The sequence below is a fragment of the Furipterus horrens genome, unplaced genomic scaffold, assembly GCF_987537825.1.
Source record: "Furipterus horrens unplaced genomic scaffold, mFurHor1.1.pri manual_scaffold_1, whole genome shotgun sequence".
Lineage (NCBI taxonomy): Eukaryota > Metazoa > Chordata > Mammalia > Chiroptera > Furipteridae > Furipterus > Furipterus horrens.
In genome coordinates, this window is record NW_028327171.1 from 83707816 (window position 1) to 83728519 (window position 20704).

Below are 20704 nucleotides of genomic sequence, written 5' to 3' on the forward strand. Positions count from 1 at the left end.
TTTTGGTTTCCTGAATTATTTCTTAAACAGACCTGACATTTAGCAGGAGCACAGCTTTTTTCAATCAGCTAATATGAGACATATTTTACTTAGGTTCAGAAAGCTTGACCAACACTGGGAAGCAGGTCCAATGGGCTACTTCTAGGATATGGTGACTAATTAAAGACAAGACCTTCCTGAAAGGGAGAAAATGAATTTATCTTTAAAAACCTAAGTCCTTGGAAATTAATACAAGAAACAAAAGTTAGGCTGTCAGCTGTTTTCCAAATGTGGCTATCCCATAACATGAATATAAATTAAGTTGAGAAAATGCTCTCAGATTACAGCTAACTTTTCTATTTGTGATGAGAGATGCAAACAGGGGTGGTAGAATACAGATGTCTAATCTCAACAGCTTCCATTTTTTCATCCACAAGAAAGACTACAGTAAAAAATATGTAGATTAAAATCTTTCTCTTAACCTTTTCAAACCAAGTGCATGCTTTGGAGTACCCCAAATGAGGCAAAGAGCGAGATAGATAACAATTAAACGTTCAACATTATAACATAGTATTGTTATCTTCTCACATATTAGAAATCCACTAACATTATTTTCATTAGGCTGTTACTTTTCTTTAAGATGCATTTAAGATGTAGAATTAGTATTTTTAAAAACTTAGGTGGGTTTCTAATCCTCCTCTTTTATTTACATCAGGCAGGGAAGCCACGCTGGGCTATTTTTATTTTAAGGAAGGCAATGACTTTGGCAAATGTACCTAGTTTAAAAGGAATACAAAACAAATGCAAATACTTACACTAGGAGGTTTCCAATTCAGAGTCAAAACTTCCCATTTGCAAAATTGAGAAAAAAGCACAACACAATGGAAACATTTCAGTACATCAGGCAGTGAACACTTTTAGTTTATATCTACTAGTTGTTTTGCTAAATAAACATAGTCAAAAGCTTGGGTTTAAAAGCCAGTAACAGCCTGTAAGATTACATTATACGCACAAGGTTGGCCCACACGGTATCAGGTGTATTTGCAATCCAGGTACTTGATCCAACATGGGTTAGGATTCTACCACCTAAATGCCCAGTAAAAGGGTCGACTACAGTAACAAATCAAGAACTGTATTTCTTTATTTCTTGGGATTTTCATAAAACAACAAAGCCAAACTAACCAAAATCCCAAACTAAAGGAGGCTGAGAGAGAGAGAGAGAGAGAGAGAGAGAGAGAGAGAGAGAATAAGAATTGGCTCACGTGATTATGGAAGAGGCTGGCAAGTCCAAAAACTGCAGAGCTGATGTCCCAGTTTGAAGGCCATCAGCCAGGAAGAGTTGATGTTTCAGTTGGAAGGCAGAATTCTTTCTTACTTGGTGGGGGGATGGGAGAGGGAGGACTCAACCTCTGTCCCATTTAGGCCTTCAACTGACAAAATGAGGCCCACCCACATTATAGAGGGCAGTCTGCTTCACTAAAGTCTACCAATTAAAATATTAACCTCATCCAAAAGCACCCTCACAAAAATAGCCAGAATAATATTTGATCAACTATCAGGGCACCCCGTGGTCCAGCCAAGTTGACACATAAAATTAACCATCACAGGTGGTAAAAAACACTTCTGAGGCAACATTCTTGAGAAATAGCCAGATACAAGTTTTATAAGTATTTTTGTGTTTATATATTTCTTGCTCCTAAGTAAACCTATTTGAAGCTTACAATTATATTTTATATGCTCTGCTTTTCAAATTTCTAGAACAGGGATCTTCAACTTCAGCAACATTGACATCTTGGGCCAGATGTCTTTGTTGTGAGGGGCTGTCCGGTAGGGTTGTAGAATGTTGAGTAGTATCCTTTGCCTCTACCTACTAAATGCCAGTAGTAGTCCCCTGGTTGTGACAACCAAATATGTCTTCAGACATGGCAAATGGCCGTTGGGGGACAAAACTGCCTCTGGTTGAGAACCACTGCTCTAAATTGATATGGATATGACAATTTGTTAGCAGCTGTTGTGTTGTATCATTAGAAACTTCAGAGGTGATTTTTTGTCTTTGCTTTCAATTCTCTTTACCCAGTGTGTGGATAAATGGCCTCTTTGGACATTGCCAGTCATTTTGTATACATGGAGTTGCTTCATATTTCACTGTCTTTTCCTATTAACTGCTGGGATGCAAATGAGTGTAGAATCAGGACGTGGTTATATGTGTGTGGTACACTCACAGTCACACATACTTATATGCAAATATAATAATCATGATATTCTCATTTTGGGGGTTTGGTATTATCATAGTGGCTTAGTGGATTGCTCTGAATTCTGAAATGCACAGGCTGCATGTCTCAATCTGCAAATCTGTCCTCTTATACAAACATGCTTGATGTTTTCTTTCAGAGTAAATTAAGACATGTTAATTGACAGGAAGTTGGGAAGGCATGTTATTCACTTTTTTTTTCTTACCATTGGCCAAGAACATCTCACATGTTAGGATTAAAGGGATGAAAATAATAGGGCTAAGTTTAACTGTAGTTAAATATATTTTCATATTGTGGTGGCTTTTTAATTTTTCCTTTTAACTGGTTGGGCTTGAGTCAGGGTCCTGCAGAATAGAGCTTGCTTTTTGTTTCTTAAGTCCCTGCATGTGGCTTCCAGACAAGAGAAGTGCACCAGTAGCAAGTCACTGGTGTACAAAGTGTGCGTTTGCTGCAGTTTGATTTGCTAGACTGCGAGGCTCACTTAAAATTTCACAGCATTCAAATGTGGAATTTTATATGCCATTAGTGGCATCTGTTTCCTTTTTTAAAATCTTGTATTTGATTTATATGCCTGAATTCCCAAACAGGCAATCACGATGTCCAGAATATGGGAAATCTGAGGACTTCTGGTTCTGCTACTTAAAACTGTGTGTTTTCTGAGAGTCAGTTTCAACATTAAAAAATGTGAATAATAACACTTTTTCTTCAAGACCTTGTCAGCAATTAAACATGACAGACTGTGTGTAAGTGAAAGCCCTAAATAATGCTTGACACATATGATTAATCAATAAACATTATTTAAATGAATAAAAACATAAATGAATTTGAGCAACCAAATAAAAACCAATAGTACCAGGTTATAACCCATAGAACAAACTAAACGTTCATGAACCCATAGTGATGTAAATAAACAATTGAACAAACAAGTAACTCGGGAAAAGAGACAGCTCTTTCTTACAGAAGAATTCCAATTAATGAGGTTGAAGCAATGAGGGAAAGAGAAAAGTCACTATGTAATAATGATTTCAGGCAAGAACTACCAATGTTGCTAAAATTACTAAGCAAAGTATGAGGGAAAACAGGATATTTGTGTAGTCTCAAAGTATTTCTCCCAAGATAGAGATTAATTACAGAGAGAAAAATAGTGACATCACAGGGGAGAAATTCAGTAACAGGTGGATAAGGCTGACATCACTAATCAATATTATGTTCCCCCTGCTATTATGCATCAGGAAGGACATATTAATTCTGTGGTATTCTGGCCAAAAAATGCAGAAAACAAGTGACAAACTCAAATTGAGGAACATTCTACAAAATGTCTGATCAGTACTCTTCAAGTGTCAAGGTCATGAAACAAAGCAAAGACTGAAGAACAGTCAATGATCTGAGGAAACTAAGGAGATGTGACAACTACACGCAATGTGAGACCCTTGACTGGATCCTGGAATATAAAATAGAGGATGGACATCAGTGGAAAAACTGGTGAAATCAAAAGAAGTGTGTAGTTTCATTAATTATACTATATTGTACCAACATTGATTTCTTAGTTTTGATAACTGTACCATGATTATACATGATGTTAATATTCGGAGAAGCATAGGGAAGGGCATATGGAAATTTTCGATACTATTTTTGTAACTTTTCTGTGAGTTTGAGATTATTTTAAAATAAGTTAAATAATAAGTGAGTTAAGACAGTTGTAGTTATAGTGTTGTCTTTTATGCTTACAAAGCACCACACACACTTACAGCCCTTTCTCCTACTACTACTGCCACCTTCACGCTGGGACCAGGCCTCGCAGTTGACAGATCTGTTCCACAAGTACCATCATATGAAATCCTCAACAATCCTGTGAAATATCATTCCCGTTTCACAGCTGCTGAAACTGAGACTCAGAGAGGAAAGTATTTTGTTCTTTCCCTTTTCTTGTACAGTCATATCAGAGGCCAGTCAGTCGATGAGAGGAACACAAGCTGGTGATACTTTATTACACAGGGAGTTAGCAAATGATACATTCATTTTGACCAAAGTATCCTCATCAAATATTCCCAGTGATCCACCTCGTAATGCAGCTAACACAGTAACACAATAGCTGATATGTATTAAGTGTCTGCAGTGTGCCAGAGCCATTAAACGAGATGTGAATCCCACAATGAAAACTGGGGTTTTCATTAGGACGCAGACTTAGAAAAGGCCCAGCTTCAAAGATTCTGACTTGCACAGGCTGAGGACTCCCGTTTCCAGAAGTTCAAAAACTGCCTTTTTTATCTAAATGAGAGATAAGAAAAACAGGTTAAGATCAAGAAAAGATCGTCTTGGTGAATAAATTCAACCATCTGGACTCCCTGGTATTTACGCAGCTGTTATAGCCAGAGTCGGGGATGGCAAAAATCCTAACCCATGTATTATTCAGAGTTGGGATATTTATTATATAAATCATCAGTTTCATTCAAGTGTCCTTTTGTTTGCAGCCACTCAAAACAAAATCTCATACAAGAAAATCTCATATAATAATACCCAAAGTGTGCCCAGATTATATACAATAATTTGATATAGGATAACTGATAATAATGACATCAACATAATAAATATAGCTATGGGTAACAAGCGTTTTTTGTTGTTGTTACTATTTCTCCTTATTATTGTAATTGGAAAACTAGTGCTGGATCACTGAGATTTAACATTAAAACTGAAATAATCAAATATGGCCTCATGTGCTAGACATCAAATTGGTTAGACAAGTTTTAAAAAACCAGTCAGTGCTGGGGACAGAGAGTGTGTGTGCACGTATGCACATGTGCTTGTAGGAAACTGAGACAATTGTTTCTTAACTTCAAGTGATATCTGGTATAATTCACTGATCAATTATAATCAAGTTTGGTCATACTGGGAATATAATTTCATGTGGTAAATTAATTCATTCAGCATGGCTGGAGGAGTGCTTCCAAGCCTCTTCTCTATTTATTGCCATGACTCGTTCCTGGTTGATGATTGGCAGCCATGTCTATTACTGCACAAATCCTTTTCTCTCCAACAGCTACTTGTAAACAATTGGCTAGATTGAAAAATTAGCTCCATGATAACATGGTTGGTGGCAAATCAATTTTTTCATATTATGATGATAATGAATTACTTTCACAAATATATGAGCTAATGCTGTGCTGACAAAGGCATTCAGTTTTAATCCACTGAAACGTCAAAAAATTTCTCTACTTCCAAAACCAAAACAGCCCTCTAAATTAAGCGGGTTTTAAGGGAATGTTGAGATGTGGGCAATGAGGCAAATTTGTGTCCCCCTTCCAAGTACACTTAAAAGGATGAAAAGCAAAGGAGATCATAACTCTAAAGCAAGGCAGGAATATGTGCCCAGTCCTCCAGATCTTCCTGTTTCTGAAAGGTACAGTATAGATATGAATCCTATGTGGCAGAAGTCATTGGTCATTTCATGAAGAAACAAAGCTGATTCCTATAAAGCACATGCAAAGGACAGAATTATGTGTAAGGGGTGAGGATGGCCTCTATAATTGTTACTTTAGAGTAACTGTCAAAGGCCAGAATGTGCTGGTTCCTCATGTCAAAGACTTTATTACTGTGTTTGAACTCAAGTTCAAATAGAAAAAAAGAAAAGATTAAAGGCAATTGCTGGTTACACAGTACCTCGGGAATGTCCATCATCCTCCTCAACTTCTGATCTCTCCAATTCCAGTCAAAAACCAGAAACTTTAAGGGGTTCAAATTAAGGCCACCTGAAAGAGACAGGGAGAGAGTTGCTGCAGTAAAGACCTCATGACATAAACTAATTAAAATGACTTTTTGTTCTCCTGGTCGCTTTTTGCTTCATTTGCTATCCTCTCCCCCAGTAACTAATCTTTTTGCTGGTTAAACGCTTCCCTTTCCCAATGGAAAACAAAAGGGGCTCTGAGACTTACTTTCCTTATAATCTTATCACTGATTCTGAGAGAAGCAGAGAAGCTGCTTTTGCTAAGCTTGTCAAATGCTCAAGTGCTGGCAAAGAATCAATCCCAAGTCTCCAGGAAGCCCCAGAAGGTGAAGTTTCATTCCCGACGGGGATTTGATAAGATTCCTGCAGTTTTGGGTAGCGGCCCTTCAGAGGAGTTGAGTCTACTGAATTCCCACATGACTGAGGAGGTGAGTGGGCAAAAGGATGAGGATAGGGTTGGGAGGTAAATTTTAGGCAGAAAAGGAAGTTAAGGTGAAAGGGCCCTACCAAAAGGCTGCTATCCTTTGAGGAGACAGCTAAACCACTTAAGGACTCCATTCCCATGATCTTCCTTTTTTTCTAGAGAAAACAGTGGAATGTGGGCTCCAGGGGACCTCAGGAACTGTCTGATTCTCAGAGGCCTCAGGGTTGGGTACAGTTAGCTCTTCTAACTCCCCATGTTCTTCCCACTGCCCCAAGCTGTTCCGTGTGGAAATATAACTGATGCCCCCCTTACATAGCCGTAGCACTTCCCTTCGACTTTTCTCTGTGCTTATTTCAATATTTCCCTCTCTGCCCAAAACAATTTTTCATGCTTGTTATGATTATAATGCCTCCTATAATACTCTCTGAAAAATTAAAAATGATGAAGAATGACAATTGGTTGATAATCTTCCCTTAAAAATAATTCACTGCTGGTGGCAGAGCAAACAGATACAACCTCTTTAGAAGGCAACTGAGCATTACAGAATAGAAGCTTTAAAATACTTCCTATTTGATAGAATAATTTTCCTTCTATGATATACCTCGATAAAAACATCAAAAATTTAAACACAGTTACTTGCAAAGATGATCACTGCACTATTATTTATAACAGCAAAAAATCAGAAACAATCCAAATATTCTACCATAATAAATTGTTAAAAGCAATCTAACTTGGTTTTAACATACAAAATATATGAAGAACTTAAATAACTCGATAGCAAAAGAACAGTATGATTTAAAAGTGGGCAAAGGAACTGAATAGACATTTTTCCAAAGAAGACATCCAAATAGCCAAGTACAAGAAAAGATGCTCAACACCACTAATGATCAGGGAAATGTGAGTCATTACCACAATGAAACATCATTTCCCACCTGTTATCAAAAAGACAAAAGATAACAAGTGTTGGTGAGGATGTGGAGAAAAGGAAACCCTTGTACACTGTTAGTGGGAATGTAAATTGGTGCAGCCACTATAGAAAACAGTATGGATATCCCTCAAAATACTGAAAAGATTACTACCATATGATCTGGCAATACCATTTCCGGGTATATAGCCAAAGGAAATGAAATCACTATCTTGGAAAGATATCTGTACCCCCAAGTCCATTGCAGCATTATTACAATAGCCAAGACATAAAAACTATCAAACTGTCCATCAATGAATGAATGATTTTTTAAAAAGTGATATGGATATACAATAGAATATTCAGCCACAAAAAAGAAGGAGATCCTGTCATTAGCAACAACATGGATGAACCTTAAGGGAATTATACTAAGTGAAATAATCAGATAGAGAAAAACAAATATTGTATGATCTCACTTGTATGCAGAATCTAGAAAAACCAAACTTACAGATACAGAGAACAGATTGGTGGTTGCCAGAAGTGGGGATGCAGGAAATAGGTGAAGGTGGCCAAAAGATAAAAGTTTCCATTTATAAGATAAATAAGTTCTGGGATGTAATATATAGCATGGTGGCTATAGTTAACAACTGTAAAATTGAAAGTTGCTAAGAGAGTAGATCTTAACAATTCTCATTACTAGAAAAGAAATGTAACTATATGAGGTGACTGATGTTAACTAAACTTGTGGTAACCATTTTACAATATATACATATACTGAATCACTATGTTGTACACCTCAGACTAATATAATGATATATGTCAATTATAGCTCAATGAAACTAGAAAAAACTATAACTTTATGATAGAATATTATATAGTCATTAAAAATAAAAACAAACTATTTCATGAGAAGGAAAGTCCTCATGAGATATATTATGTGGCAAAGGTAGGTCATAAAGTTATGATATACATTATGAGCTCTACTTATAAAAATATACAAAATGCTTAGAAAAAAGACTAAATGGAAATATATTCAATACTAACTAACAAGATAATCTCTAAAGTGGATTATTTTATTTTTTGTACCTTTTTGCCTTGTCAAAGACTCATAGTAAAAAAATCCCCATTCATTATTAAATTAAAACAATGTCATTCTGTCTATATATGAACAGATCCCAATGTCATGAGATATTTGATGTATGGAAACTTTCCTTGATATATGATACATATAAATATCTTAAATCATAAACAACTATGTACAATGAGTTATGTGCTGTTTTCTTGCTTTGCTAGATCTTCAGTTTCTAGAGTGCCAGAATTGTTCTCTTTAAACACTTCGTATGTAGCCTATCACCTGTGGTTAATAAATATTAAACCATTCAACCAGAATCAGAAGTAAAAGTTATTTTTATTAGTATTCTAAATAATTTTCCCACTTCTTAAATGAAATAATCTTTCATATTGCATTCTCACAACTCTGTAGAAATCTAATTTCAATAATCTGTACAGCTTTGTTTTTTTCTCTCTTTTAAATACAAAGAAGATGGGCCCCGCTACATGGGGGCTGATGACACACCGTCTGTATTCCAGGAAAGGGAGACATGAATCTTTTGCTGGGGGCTGTGGGAGAGGGAGTGTCCATCCCTGGCCATTCCTGCTGCCCAACCAAGCTCTGCCAACTTTGTCTTACAGATGGGCTATGAGCAACACTCATCTATCTGTTCCTTCATTTTCATCGCCTTTTATGTTCACAAAACAAAAATCCAAACTCCTGCCCTGGCTGGTGTGGCTCAGTGGATTGAGGACTGACCTGTGGACCAAAAAGTTGCTGGTTCAATTCCCAGTCAGGGCACATGCCTGGGTTGTGGGCCAGGTCCCCAGTTGGGGGCGTTTGAGAGGCAACTGATGTTTCTCTCGCACATCAATGTTCCTCTCCCCCTTTTTTCCCCTCCTTTCCCCTCTCTCTAAAAATAATAAAAATATATAAATAAATAAGAAAGCTGAATTCTCATACCAATTGAAAAAATCCAAACTCCTTAGTTTACTGTTGCACGTCCCTCCTCCACAATCTGACTTTCTTTCCAATTGAATCACTAGCTTGTACAGCCGATGAGGTCTCCAAGTAAGAAAGGCGGTCTCTTTAATATAATTAACAACTAATATTGTTGTGTTCTTAAGGTAGAACACTCACTGTGCTGAGCTGTTTATTGGCATTCAATTTTCATAATAATCCTTTGAGAAAGGTATAGTATTATCTCTGTCATTTGGATAGAGAAATGGGTTTAGAAAGGTTAAGTAACTTGCCGACATCATAGAGCTGGTATGGTAGGTTCCTGGACCTAGGATCTAGATCTGGATGTCTGAGTCCATAATAGGGGCTCTTAAATGCAACACATTACTGGAACACATTACTGTTATTAAAAAAAAATAGGAATAGCTCCTGTTGGTTCTAAAACAATGTTCCATTACTATATTAAATAAGTAATTTGACAATGAGTATTGACAAGAAATCTTCAATCTGTCTGGCAGGTAGTACAGGTAATAAGATCATTAGCAGGTTAGCAGGTGGATGTTGTCTGGAACACTTTCTGGGTAAAGCACTAAAAAAAACAAACAAACATGCATTGGAGAGAAATATTCCAGAATACCAGTATTTCATCCACAGAAACTGCATTTTTGTTTCAACATGTTTTATAAACCAGTTTTTAAGTGGAATGGGAGTCTTGGGGTACAAAGACTCAATTAAGTGAGAGGGAAATACTCAGCATATCCAGTTCTACAAATCCCAGAGGGTGTAAAGTGATGGAATTAATTGTAGATCCACTAACCTGCTTAAGGCAATTTAAATCTGAATGTACTTAGGTGGGTACCTGTACTTTGATTTGTTCCTTATCATTCCCTATTCCATTATTCCTGCTGGCTGACTTTAGAGGCTAACTGCTGAGTTTCCAACTCCTGAATTAACACAGAGATCTGGTTTCACTACATCACACATGTGGTACCCCAATACTCACATGGGGGTAAGGCAAACTTCAAGCTCTGAAGAGCATCACTAGCTCTTTTCATACCTTGTTTAACGAGGTCTTTAATCCTCCCTGGAGTTCCTACACCCAGGTGCATGGCACGCTTCTCCAGCAACTTTACCTGCTCCTGGATCTATTCCAAGATGGAAGAGAATAAAGAGAAGTGTGATATTGAGGCAGACTACCATTTATTCTCATATAAATGTGGCCTCCGTCCACAGTTCCTGAGTCACAACTCCCCACGCCCTTGCAATTTCCTAAGTGTTGAGACTGATGAAGCTGTCTTTTGTCATTTGAATGAGGTGACTTTTGGAAGCATCTGAGGATGGGGACTGGTTCCAGGAGAACCAACCATGTAATTAGAGGGCTGGAACTTTCAGTCCCACCTTAAACCTTTGGGGAGAGGAGAGGGGCTGAAGGTTGAATCAATTACTAATGGCCAATGATTTAATCACTCATGCCTGTGTATTGAAACCTCCATAAAATACCAGAGAGGAAGGGGTTTGAAGAACTTCTGGGTTGGTGAACATGTGGAGGTTGGGGAGAGGGGTGTTCCTGGAGCCGGCATGAAAGCTCAGACCCTTCCCCATACCATGCCCTATGCACCTCTTCCATCTGGCTGCTCTTGAGTTACATGCTTTTATAATGAACTGCTGATCTAGTAAGTAAAATGTTTTCTGAGTTCTGTGAAATGCTCTAGCAAATTAATTGAATTCGGAGGAGGGGGCAGTGGGAACCTCTGATTTATAACCAGTTGGTCAGATGTATAGGTAATAGCCTGGTCTAGTGACTAGTGTGTGAAGTTGGGGTTTGGGGTGTATATGCAGTCTTGTAGTACTGAACCCTTAACTTGTGCAATCTGATGTATCTCCAAGTAGTTAGCATCAGAATTGAACTGAATTGTAGGACATCAAACTAGTGTTCAGAACATTTCTTGGATGTGTGAGGAAGTACCCCTTCCACATGTTTCAAAGAGTCATTAGTGCAATCAATCGTAGGCCAATTTAGAACATTTTCTCTAACGTTAAGAAAGTTAAAAAGCAAATGGGTCTATCCTTATCTAGCATCAACTTCTAGGACAAAGTATGTTAACATCAAGACAGAAGAAAACCCGGTAAATCTTCAAAGAATCCAGGGGTCAAACCTCAGCTTCTGCAGAGGCACCTGGGAGCATGCAGGAGTAGCGTAGTGACTGCGGTGCGGAGAGGTGGGAATGCAGAGGCACCAAAGAAAATGCCTGCTGAGGATGAGTAAAGGTTGGAGGGAAAAGCTGAGGTCTTCTAGGACCCTTAAGGGTCCTAATATCTCCCATCAAAAACCACAGGCCCTTTGCTTACCTTTATGTGTTTTGCAAATAATTTTATAACTTTGCTGTCTCCTCTGAATGATGTCATCGATCTAATGAAAAGGAATAGAATAATCCATATGAAAAATCACTCATTCTGGGCTATGTTGACAATTTAAGTATTATGTCTTACTTTATTCAAAAAATATGTGCTTTTATGTATGTATATATGTGCATATTTATGTGTACATATACACACACATAAAAATTCTGAGATTTTCAGGTTAGCTATCTTGAAATGAAAGTGGGGTGGCCTTTTAATCAGGCTTGTAAGATTAGCTTTACTTAGGTTCCCTTGATTATTGAAACATGGATCTGTGCTTTACTTGCAAAAGAGAATTTCTGTATTTCAGGTCCCTGGCAGAGAATTTACCTTCAAAATCTACAGTATAGTTCTCATACAATATTTGATTGTGAGAATTATTGGGTTGGCCAAAAAGTTTGTTTAGTTTTTTCCATAAAGTAAAAGACACGTTTTTCATTTTCACCAATAACTACTGATGTGGATATTTTGAGTACGTTGGCTATCTCCTGCTATCGTCTTCTATTGGGTAGAGGCCAGGGGTGCTGCTAAACATCTTCCAATGGATAAGACAGCCCCACATCAAAGAATTATTTGGCCAAAATATCAATAGTACCAAAAAACATCGCAAACCACTTCTGACATATTCTATCAGTCATAGCACCTTCTCCATATACTACACAAATCTTTTTTTGTTTTTGCGTTTCAGTTGTTTTTACCTTTCTTGAAATAATAAAGCACAATACGCTGAAAATGTTTCACATCTTCTTCCACCTTCAGTATTAAAATGGCTGCACAAAAATTCACCATTTTGATAATTTTTTTTAAATGCTCGCTGATATGACAGCTGTCACAATACAATCTAACAAAATTGTTTCGAATGAAGTTAAAGACAATTATGCATTACTAGAGACATCGTACAGAAAAAAACCAAATGATCATTTTGGCCAACCCAATATCTTACAGCAGTGGTGCCAGCCTGCGCTCTGTGGAGCCCTAGGGCATCTACAAGAAGTTGTCTGTGGTTGAGGGGGAGCTGGGGACAAACTGACAGGTAGGAGCAAGAGGGCTCATGTACTTCATCAGAACAGTCCCACTTTTATTTGCTTTGTAGAGTGAGCTTTTCCATAAAATTTTATATGTAGAAATACTTTGGATATAAATTGGTATAAAATAACAAAATCTTTTAATTGATGTTTGAGGCGAGAACGAACACGGAAAAACTGCTCAGGAGTATTACTTTCCTTTATATATCATTATGTTTTGGGAAATGTTATTGACCAATAGGAATCTATGAGTTTGCAAATAGTAAATCGTGTTATACAAGTTCTTTTGCACCTGATTTTTTTTACATATACATAAGCTTTCTCCACGGCAAGGTTAAGTACGAAGACAATTTAGGGGACATATTTAACATAACTCATGGTTCTCAAGGGAGCAAATATCCTTACAAAAGTTAAAATTATTCACCATTAGTCTTTATGAATAGGGCTCATTGTGCCTGCTTGAAAATCACCTTTTGCAAATCACCTAACTTAGAAATTCATCACAGTATTTACTTGGGGACACAGAAAAACACTGAGACTTGATAAATGAAGTATGACAACATAGAGCTTTTATGCCCCTCAGAAAGGCATTTATGTATAGTAAACATTCAAATCAATTTGATAACTTGTTTTTAAGAGGCAACCTTAAGGCCAACCTCTTTGCCGTTAGCATTTGAATATAAAATAAGTTCTGTGGTTGTAGTTTTTAAAACACTGAAAAGTCAATGTAAACTCCTATGATTTCAAATACAGCTTCCCAGAAGCAGATGGGGTCTTGAATACCTATTATGTTTAGAGCAGAAATAGTTGAAAGATCACTTTTGTGTGTGCCTAATGGGGAAAGGAGAGTTTGAAGGACTATTAACAAAGCTTAATAATGCCTACTTTTCTAAATTTATGATCAGATTAGTTCATTTAGAAAAATAGATTCTAAATAACTACTGAGTGTGTACATTTGCACCTTACTCTACTTGATAAAGTTCCTCTTTCTTCAGGACTTAAATTTCCCTTTACTTTTTCTTGGGTCAAAACTTGGCATAAAGCCTGCCCTGGGGAGAGGGCAAGTCTCAGTAAATCTCCTTCCACTCTGATGGCTCATCTCTGAAAGCTGAATGTTACCCCAGATTCAGTAGAAACCTTTTTGTTTATTCTACAATAACTACAGTGAATGAAAAAAGTTCACGAAAGCACTGACAAATTATCTTTAAAACATAATTTTTACATTTAAATTTTGGTCCACTTGGAATTTATCTTGGTATAAGAAGTGAGATATGAATCCAACTTTATTTTTCCAGATGGCTACTAGTTGTTCCAACACTGTTTATTAAATAATCCATCTTCCCTTACTGATTTGTGACCTTTGCCATATGCTACATTTTCATATATATGGGTCTATTTCTGAATTTTCAGTTCTGTTCACTGATTTGTCTGTCAAGCATATGCTTGTCCCATACTGTTTTAATTATTGAGACTTTGTAATATGTTTTTTTTTTAAATCTGATATTATAGTCATAGTATCTGCTCATTAGTATCTTTTTCAGAATTTTCCTGAGGACAAATTTCTTCTCATATGAACTCAGAACCAGTTTAGTATAAAAACAATTCTTTTGGAGTTTCTTTGAGAACCTGAAATGTGTAGATTATCCTAGGTAAAGCAGAATCTTTATGACACTGAGTCTGATTATTCAAGAATCTGGCATGCCTCTTTGTTTGTTCAAGGTCTTCCACATTGCTTGTATAATATTTTCTTTATACAGGCTTGGTTAAGTTTATTTCTTGGTGGTCTACCTTTTCTTATTATTTTAAATTAAGTCTTTCTTCTATTTTTTCTTCTAAATGGTTATTGCTCCTGTGATCTCCCTGTTTTCACCCCTGCCCTTTACCATGTGTGTTTCCCACAGAGCAGCTAAAGTGATCCTTTAGAAGGATTATTCAGATCATTCTAACTGTCCCCTCTGCCTGGAGTGCTCCCAGATATCTGCTTGGCTTTCTCTTTCCCTTTGTTTCTCCTCCCCTGTCTCTGCTCAAATATCATTTCCTTAGAGAAGCATTCTGGGACCATCCTTTTAAAAGTAGCCCCCATCGACTTCTATCCCTTTGCCATGCTGCATTACTTCTTATCTAACTTATCACTATCTGACATTATAATGTATATTGATTTGTTTATTGTTGGTGTCCCTCATGGAAAGTTCGATGATAGAGCAGACTCTTGTTTTGTTCATGGCACATAGTCCATCTCCAGCATCAGGACAAATCAATTTGGCACATATTAGTTTTTCAGAAAACATTTATGAAATAATAGGTGAAGCTTCCAACCTAATAAGCTCCAGGGCTCGGACGGCTGAGCTGCAGACGATCAGCATCAGGACTGATTTCTTCTCAGTATGGTTTTTCCGAAGTTTTGCCCACTTAGGGCAGACTGAAAAAAGACCGTAAGAAAAATATTATTTTAAATATGGCAAAATAGGGCCCCCAAAGTTGAGTGTTCTCCAATTACTTCTTTGTTGTGTTTAAGTAAAATAAAACATAATAAAGACTGTTTAGAGTCTATTCTCTGGATATTCTAGGTATTAGATCAAAATGAAATACCATTAACTTACAACACAAAGCATATATTATGCCTACTAGCTAAATGTGACTAGATTTAGGACTAAGTAAAAGAAGTCTGGAGTAATGCATTTGTGACATTTTAATCTGTTTGATGCTTGAAGGCAAGGATTACTAGGAAAAGAAATCTGATTCAATAATGTTAACTTAAAGGGACACTGAACACAAAATATAAAATGAAAATGACATTAAAATAATAGCAAACATTTGTTAAACAGTGACATTGTGCTGCCTAGCACAATGCATTTCTATGCATTCCTTCGTTTGATTCTAACACACTGAGGTTGATTCTATTATCTACATTTACATTTTCTGAATTTGAGGCTGAGAAAGGTTTATGAACTCAAACTGAGTGTCACCAGAATTGATCTGAGTTTGAAAGAAGAATATTAAGTCTCTATATCCAAACTATTTCATTGTTGGTTACAAATACATGACTAGCTCATGTGAATAATCTAGTTATTACTGACTACAACACAATACATATCGAAAAGATCAAATTAGACTGACTATGTAATACCCCTGATCTGAGTTCTAAAGATGTGAACAGAATTTCAGAATCTCCTAGCTATAACAGAGATCAGACAATCCATTTCCTTATCTTTCAGATAAGAAAATCAAATCCTAGAGAGTACTTAGTGACTTGTTCCAGGTCAAACAGAAAATTAATGGGGACCTGAGACTAGAACACTAATTAGTATCTAGATTCCTAGACCAATACTTCCAATATGTTATAAAACAAAAGGAGACCAAATCCCAAATTACCAAAACCAGAGCAAAACAAGAATAAACTTAAATAAATAAAAATCAATATCAAGAGGGACCTAAAAAACCTCCATTTAAAATCCATTTAAGGTGGAAACTTCTTTTAATAAAAGGTGGAAACTTTTTATTTTAAAGAGACCGAACTTACGTTTTAATGTAATAACAATTTGGTGAATAATTTTTTAAAGGAGAGTTTACTTACTTTCTTTTAGGTATGATGAAAGACTATGAGTTAAATCATTGGCCTTGAGGAAACAGGAGTCTAGAAATATGAGAAACATGCTTTATAGAGAATTTTGCAAACACATTCATAATAAAAATAGATTAAATGTGAATAGTATTATTGAACAAGGTTGTAAAACACTGAATGGGGGCTCATTATATATTTTAAAGTGTTGTGTAGCATTTAAAAGAATAGCAGCAGCAGCAACAAGAAAACTTTATCCCTAGTTTCTTAGAGTAGTGAAATAAAAGCTATTGTACTATTCAGTGGGTTAATGAAGCATCTTTATTTTTCAGATCATGGAACAGACAACATACAAAGTCAAAGCTGAAACAGCTAACAAATCTATGTAGAGGTGATCAAACTCACGAGTCCTCATAGGTGTGCAAATTAATACATGATGAGATAACTTTTATATACACATTACAAGGGCAACTGTTATATGTATAGTAAGTACCAAGTGTTGTCTAGAATGTAGGTTAATGGAAACTCTTATGAGCTGTAGGTGAAGGTGTAAACTGGTACAGCTATTCTGGAAAGTAGTAAAAATAGGAAGTATACCACCCTAGACCTCATGATTACATTTCTGAGTAAATAATGAAAAGAAATTCTTGTGTGGTGTATAAAGACACATACACAAGTATATTCACTGTAGCATTATTTGTGATAGTGGGGAGCTGGAAGCAACCTAGGTATCCATATCTGAGAAAATGGATGAGAAATAGGTGATAGATGAAATCACTGGAATACTATGTGGCATCGAGAAGCACTCAACTAAGTGTACATAAAGCTATACAGGCATAGCTCAAAAAAGTGTTAAATCAGGAAGACACGGAATGAATGGTTCAGCACAACATCATTTAGATAAATTGTAAAATGTACACAAATACAGCAACATGACACATTTTACAAAGACATATACATTTAAAAACATTAACCCAGAGTGAATGTATACAGGGAAATTGGAGTGTGTGCTGGGGGAGAGTGGAAATAATACATCAAAACATAACTATACCACAATAAAAGACAATGTAACACTTAAATGTGGGGACTTGCTCAACCAATGACAACCATGGTCTAGCAATTATGTAGTATTATTAACTCTGTAACTGAGATGGATAAAAAGCAGCATCATGTTTATTTTCTTAATTCTTTCTACAAGGAAAAGTCTGTCTATAAACACAGCAGAGTGCTAGGGAGTAAACTGTTACTAAATTAAATGACATTTATATTGTAACCTAGCATTTATAACACATTATGTGAGTAACAGACTTCAAAGATGTTGCCTCCTTTACTGTTGTAGAGACTTCGATGGTCTTTAAAACAAGAGTGTCCCAAGCCCAGATATGATGAGATTCACCTGGAAAACTTTACAAAAGATAGTGATTCAGAATTCCTTGGGGGTGAGCCTGGGAATTTGCTTTTCAAGTTGCTGGGCGATTCAGTTGCAGCCGACACACAAGCTTTTAGCACTGCTCTCAGCCACAGTGCAGCCCCCAGGAGGACAGCAAGGTTAGCTCCCAGTGGCTCCTGCTTCAGAACTAATTAAATGCCCATGTGTATGACATTAACAGTGTACAGTGCACCATATTAATTGAAAAGACATGTTCCTGCCCTACAGACACAAACACCCCCAAATCAAAACCAAGTTACACACTCGGCAAACTAAACAGAAAAATACTTCATTATTTTTAGCCCCCTTGTATTTATGCCCCTTCCTGAGCCTGCACCAATTAACGCATGGCGTGTCCCCCCTCTCACTAGCATAGACCTCTTCTCTGTCCTTGGTCTCATCAGTGACTGGCTTTTTCTCTAAAACCTTCCTATGACACCATGCATCACTGTGAATCAGAATGGCCTAACTTCTTAACTGAAAATGAAAACTTTCCTTTTGGCTGTAACAGTATTCGAAACATATTTACCATTTTTTTCTTCTTCCCTAAACCAACACATGACCACACATTCTAGCCTATTGTAATTACTGAACTCAAATGACTCTGTAAATGTATCTTTTGACCTTCAACTCTCTACAGTTCTAGCAAATTAAGGTTTATGATGCTCCATGAAGTTACAGAGTTGCAGTGGTCCCATTATCTCACAAGTTCTTCCAAAGTTGGAGGTTTACCCTAACAAAAACTAGAAAGAAAAATTGACCACTGAGCCACAGTAAAACCAAACTTTCAGTTTTAACATTTGCTCCTTGAGAAAGAGCAATCAGGATCCAGCTCTCCTCCAGAGTAACTGCTGAGTTGAGGAGAGTCGTTTCTAAGTGCTGCTGGAGCTGTCTGGACTCAGTGAGTCAAAAACTCTGGATCTCGCCCAGGAGGAGATGCACTCCTTCAATTCCCTAGAGGCTATCCCCTTTTGGAAAGGGAATAGGGCACTCATATAAAAAAAGTGTATCATAAAGGAATTATAAAAATTCAGGGAATGGGCTGTTTTTCAGCTTCTCAAGCCTCTAGAAAGCATAAGGTTGAAATGGAAAAAGGAAATCAAACAACCCTTGACTTTTTCCAAAAGTAGTATTAGATATCCCTCGTGGTCTGTAAATAGCTCATCTCAAGCACGGTACCCAAATTGGTTGTAGTTTGAGTTTGTGACAACCTCTCTTTTCTTCAATCGCTGCCCAAGTTATAGAATGCATCATAAATTTGAAATTAATCAAAATAAGTTGTTTTAAGAATTTTGCAGTATCCTTTAACTTAATTATAAATACCCTAAGACAGTAGATTTCAAATAGTAGGCTGAAGAATCAATCACCTGAGGTGAGATGTCAGCCTTGCTAGAAATGCATAATTTTGTCCCTATCTTTAGAGTTTGCTTGAAAAACTCTGGGCTGGGAACCAAAAACTATCCGAAAAACAAAAGCATAATTAGAAATCCATGATAAGAGCAACAACAAAACTAAGCTTATTATTAAAGCTAAAATTCTTGTCTATAAAGAATGAATAAGTTCGTGTTTCACATCTATACTTTTAAATGTATGGTTTAACTTTATTTTTACTTAATGTCTGTCCTCCTTAGGGATTCTTACTCCTTGAAGAATCTGCTAAAACAATGCATACCCAATAATCAGTCTTTTGAGTAAAAATACAATTAAAATCTTTCTATTAGATTGAACAAACATCACTTAGCATCCAATAAAGAAACCATCCAAGAATTAAAACTACGAGGTTGAGGAAAGGAGTCCTAGCATGGGGAATATATACTAATGTCTGGCTGAGACACCTGGCCACAGCACAGAGTAAAGGTGAATCTGTTTTGCTCTTCTTCATCAGGAAAATTGCTAGCAACTAACAATGGGTCCTTCTGAAAGACTAACCTCAGAATAGTAAGGAAAAAAAAAAAAAAGGAAAAGAAAATAGAAGCCTGGGTGTACCTGGTAGCTTAAGTTCTTCTAATTCAATCACTAAGCGATTGCTACTGTAATAGTCTTTCATTAGGTTCTGCAGGTCTTCAGGTGTCCCTGGTTTTGGCTCTGATTTTGCCAGAATGTCAGTAATTTTCTTCTAAGACATGAGAAGAAAAAGAGGGAGGAAAGATTTTAGAATGGCATTTGGCTTAGGATAGATTAATTCCTCTGCATTTAGACTGCACACAGTTTTCGGTGATGGCTGAGTATGAATGTGAATAAATACACTTGAGAAAACCGAACAGATATTTCTTGGACATTACTGCTTTGAAAAATGAATGGATGATCTCAAAGACTCCTTGTAACTCTTAGTTACAAAGACTTCTAGGAGAACTGACATTTTTATAGGTATCTCCAAATTAGGGTATTATTTTCTGTTAAACGTCAAGAAATCTTGTTGCTGTGGAACCCCTTTTTTAGCCTGGGAGAGCAGAATTTTGAGACTTTCTTGCCTAACTCTGGTTTTTAAGGCACTGACTCTCAGTTTGGATTTCTGGGGTTAAAGTAAAAGCTTCAGGAATCATCAGAGCACAAGACCCACTGAAAAGGGGGACTTTTAGATCCTCAGATCTCAAGTCCTTGGGAAATCAGAACAGGAAACAGTGTACAACATCTATTTTGATCTGGACTTATTTGTGTAGCGTTCACTGAATGCCTGCAATGTACTAGGAACACACAATCTTTCATCATAAACTTCCCTTCTCATTTCCTTCTAATGTTTCACCAAAGATCTAGAAAGAGCCATTCTCCATCCACCCCTAGCCCTCAGCTTTTCCCTCTTTCCACAACAGCCTCATTTCTACTCTACTGCCAAGAATGGTCAAAGTCCTGTCAAATGAATTAACTTTTAAAAATATGTCATCAGTAGGCACATATTAGCATGACCTCAGCCAAGGCTAACCTATTTCACTAGAGCTGTGACCTTGAGTCACCAAGAGCTTAACACCCCTGAAAGCCATTAATGCACAAACTATTAAAGAG

The 20704-nt window shown here is 36.8% G+C and overlaps 1 protein-coding gene across 2 annotated transcripts in view; it reads right to left on the reverse strand.

The window, feature by feature from the left end:
* Positions 1 to 4189: 4189 nt before the first annotated feature.
* The window catches only part of CMSS1 (cms1 ribosomal small subunit homolog), a 389163-nt gene continuing 372648 nt past the window's right edge, over positions 4190 to 20704 (reverse strand). For both annotated transcript variants that reach the window (XM_090276096.1, XM_090276097.1), the window contains exons 4-10: positions 19691 to 19820; positions 16291 to 16350; positions 15033 to 15135; positions 11641 to 11701; positions 10349 to 10436; positions 5889 to 5977; positions 4190 to 4499 (exon numbers count right to left, since the gene is read on the reverse strand). In XM_090276096.1, coding sequence (XP_090132222.1) covers positions 4416 to 4499; positions 5889 to 5977; positions 10349 to 10436; positions 11641 to 11701; positions 15033 to 15135; positions 16291 to 16350; positions 19691 to 19820 — 615 coding nt within the window. In that variant the 3' untranslated portion in view covers positions 4190 to 4415. The remainder of the gene's footprint in view (positions 4500 to 5888; positions 5978 to 10348; positions 10437 to 11640; positions 11702 to 15032; positions 15136 to 16290; positions 16351 to 19690; positions 19821 to 20704) is intronic.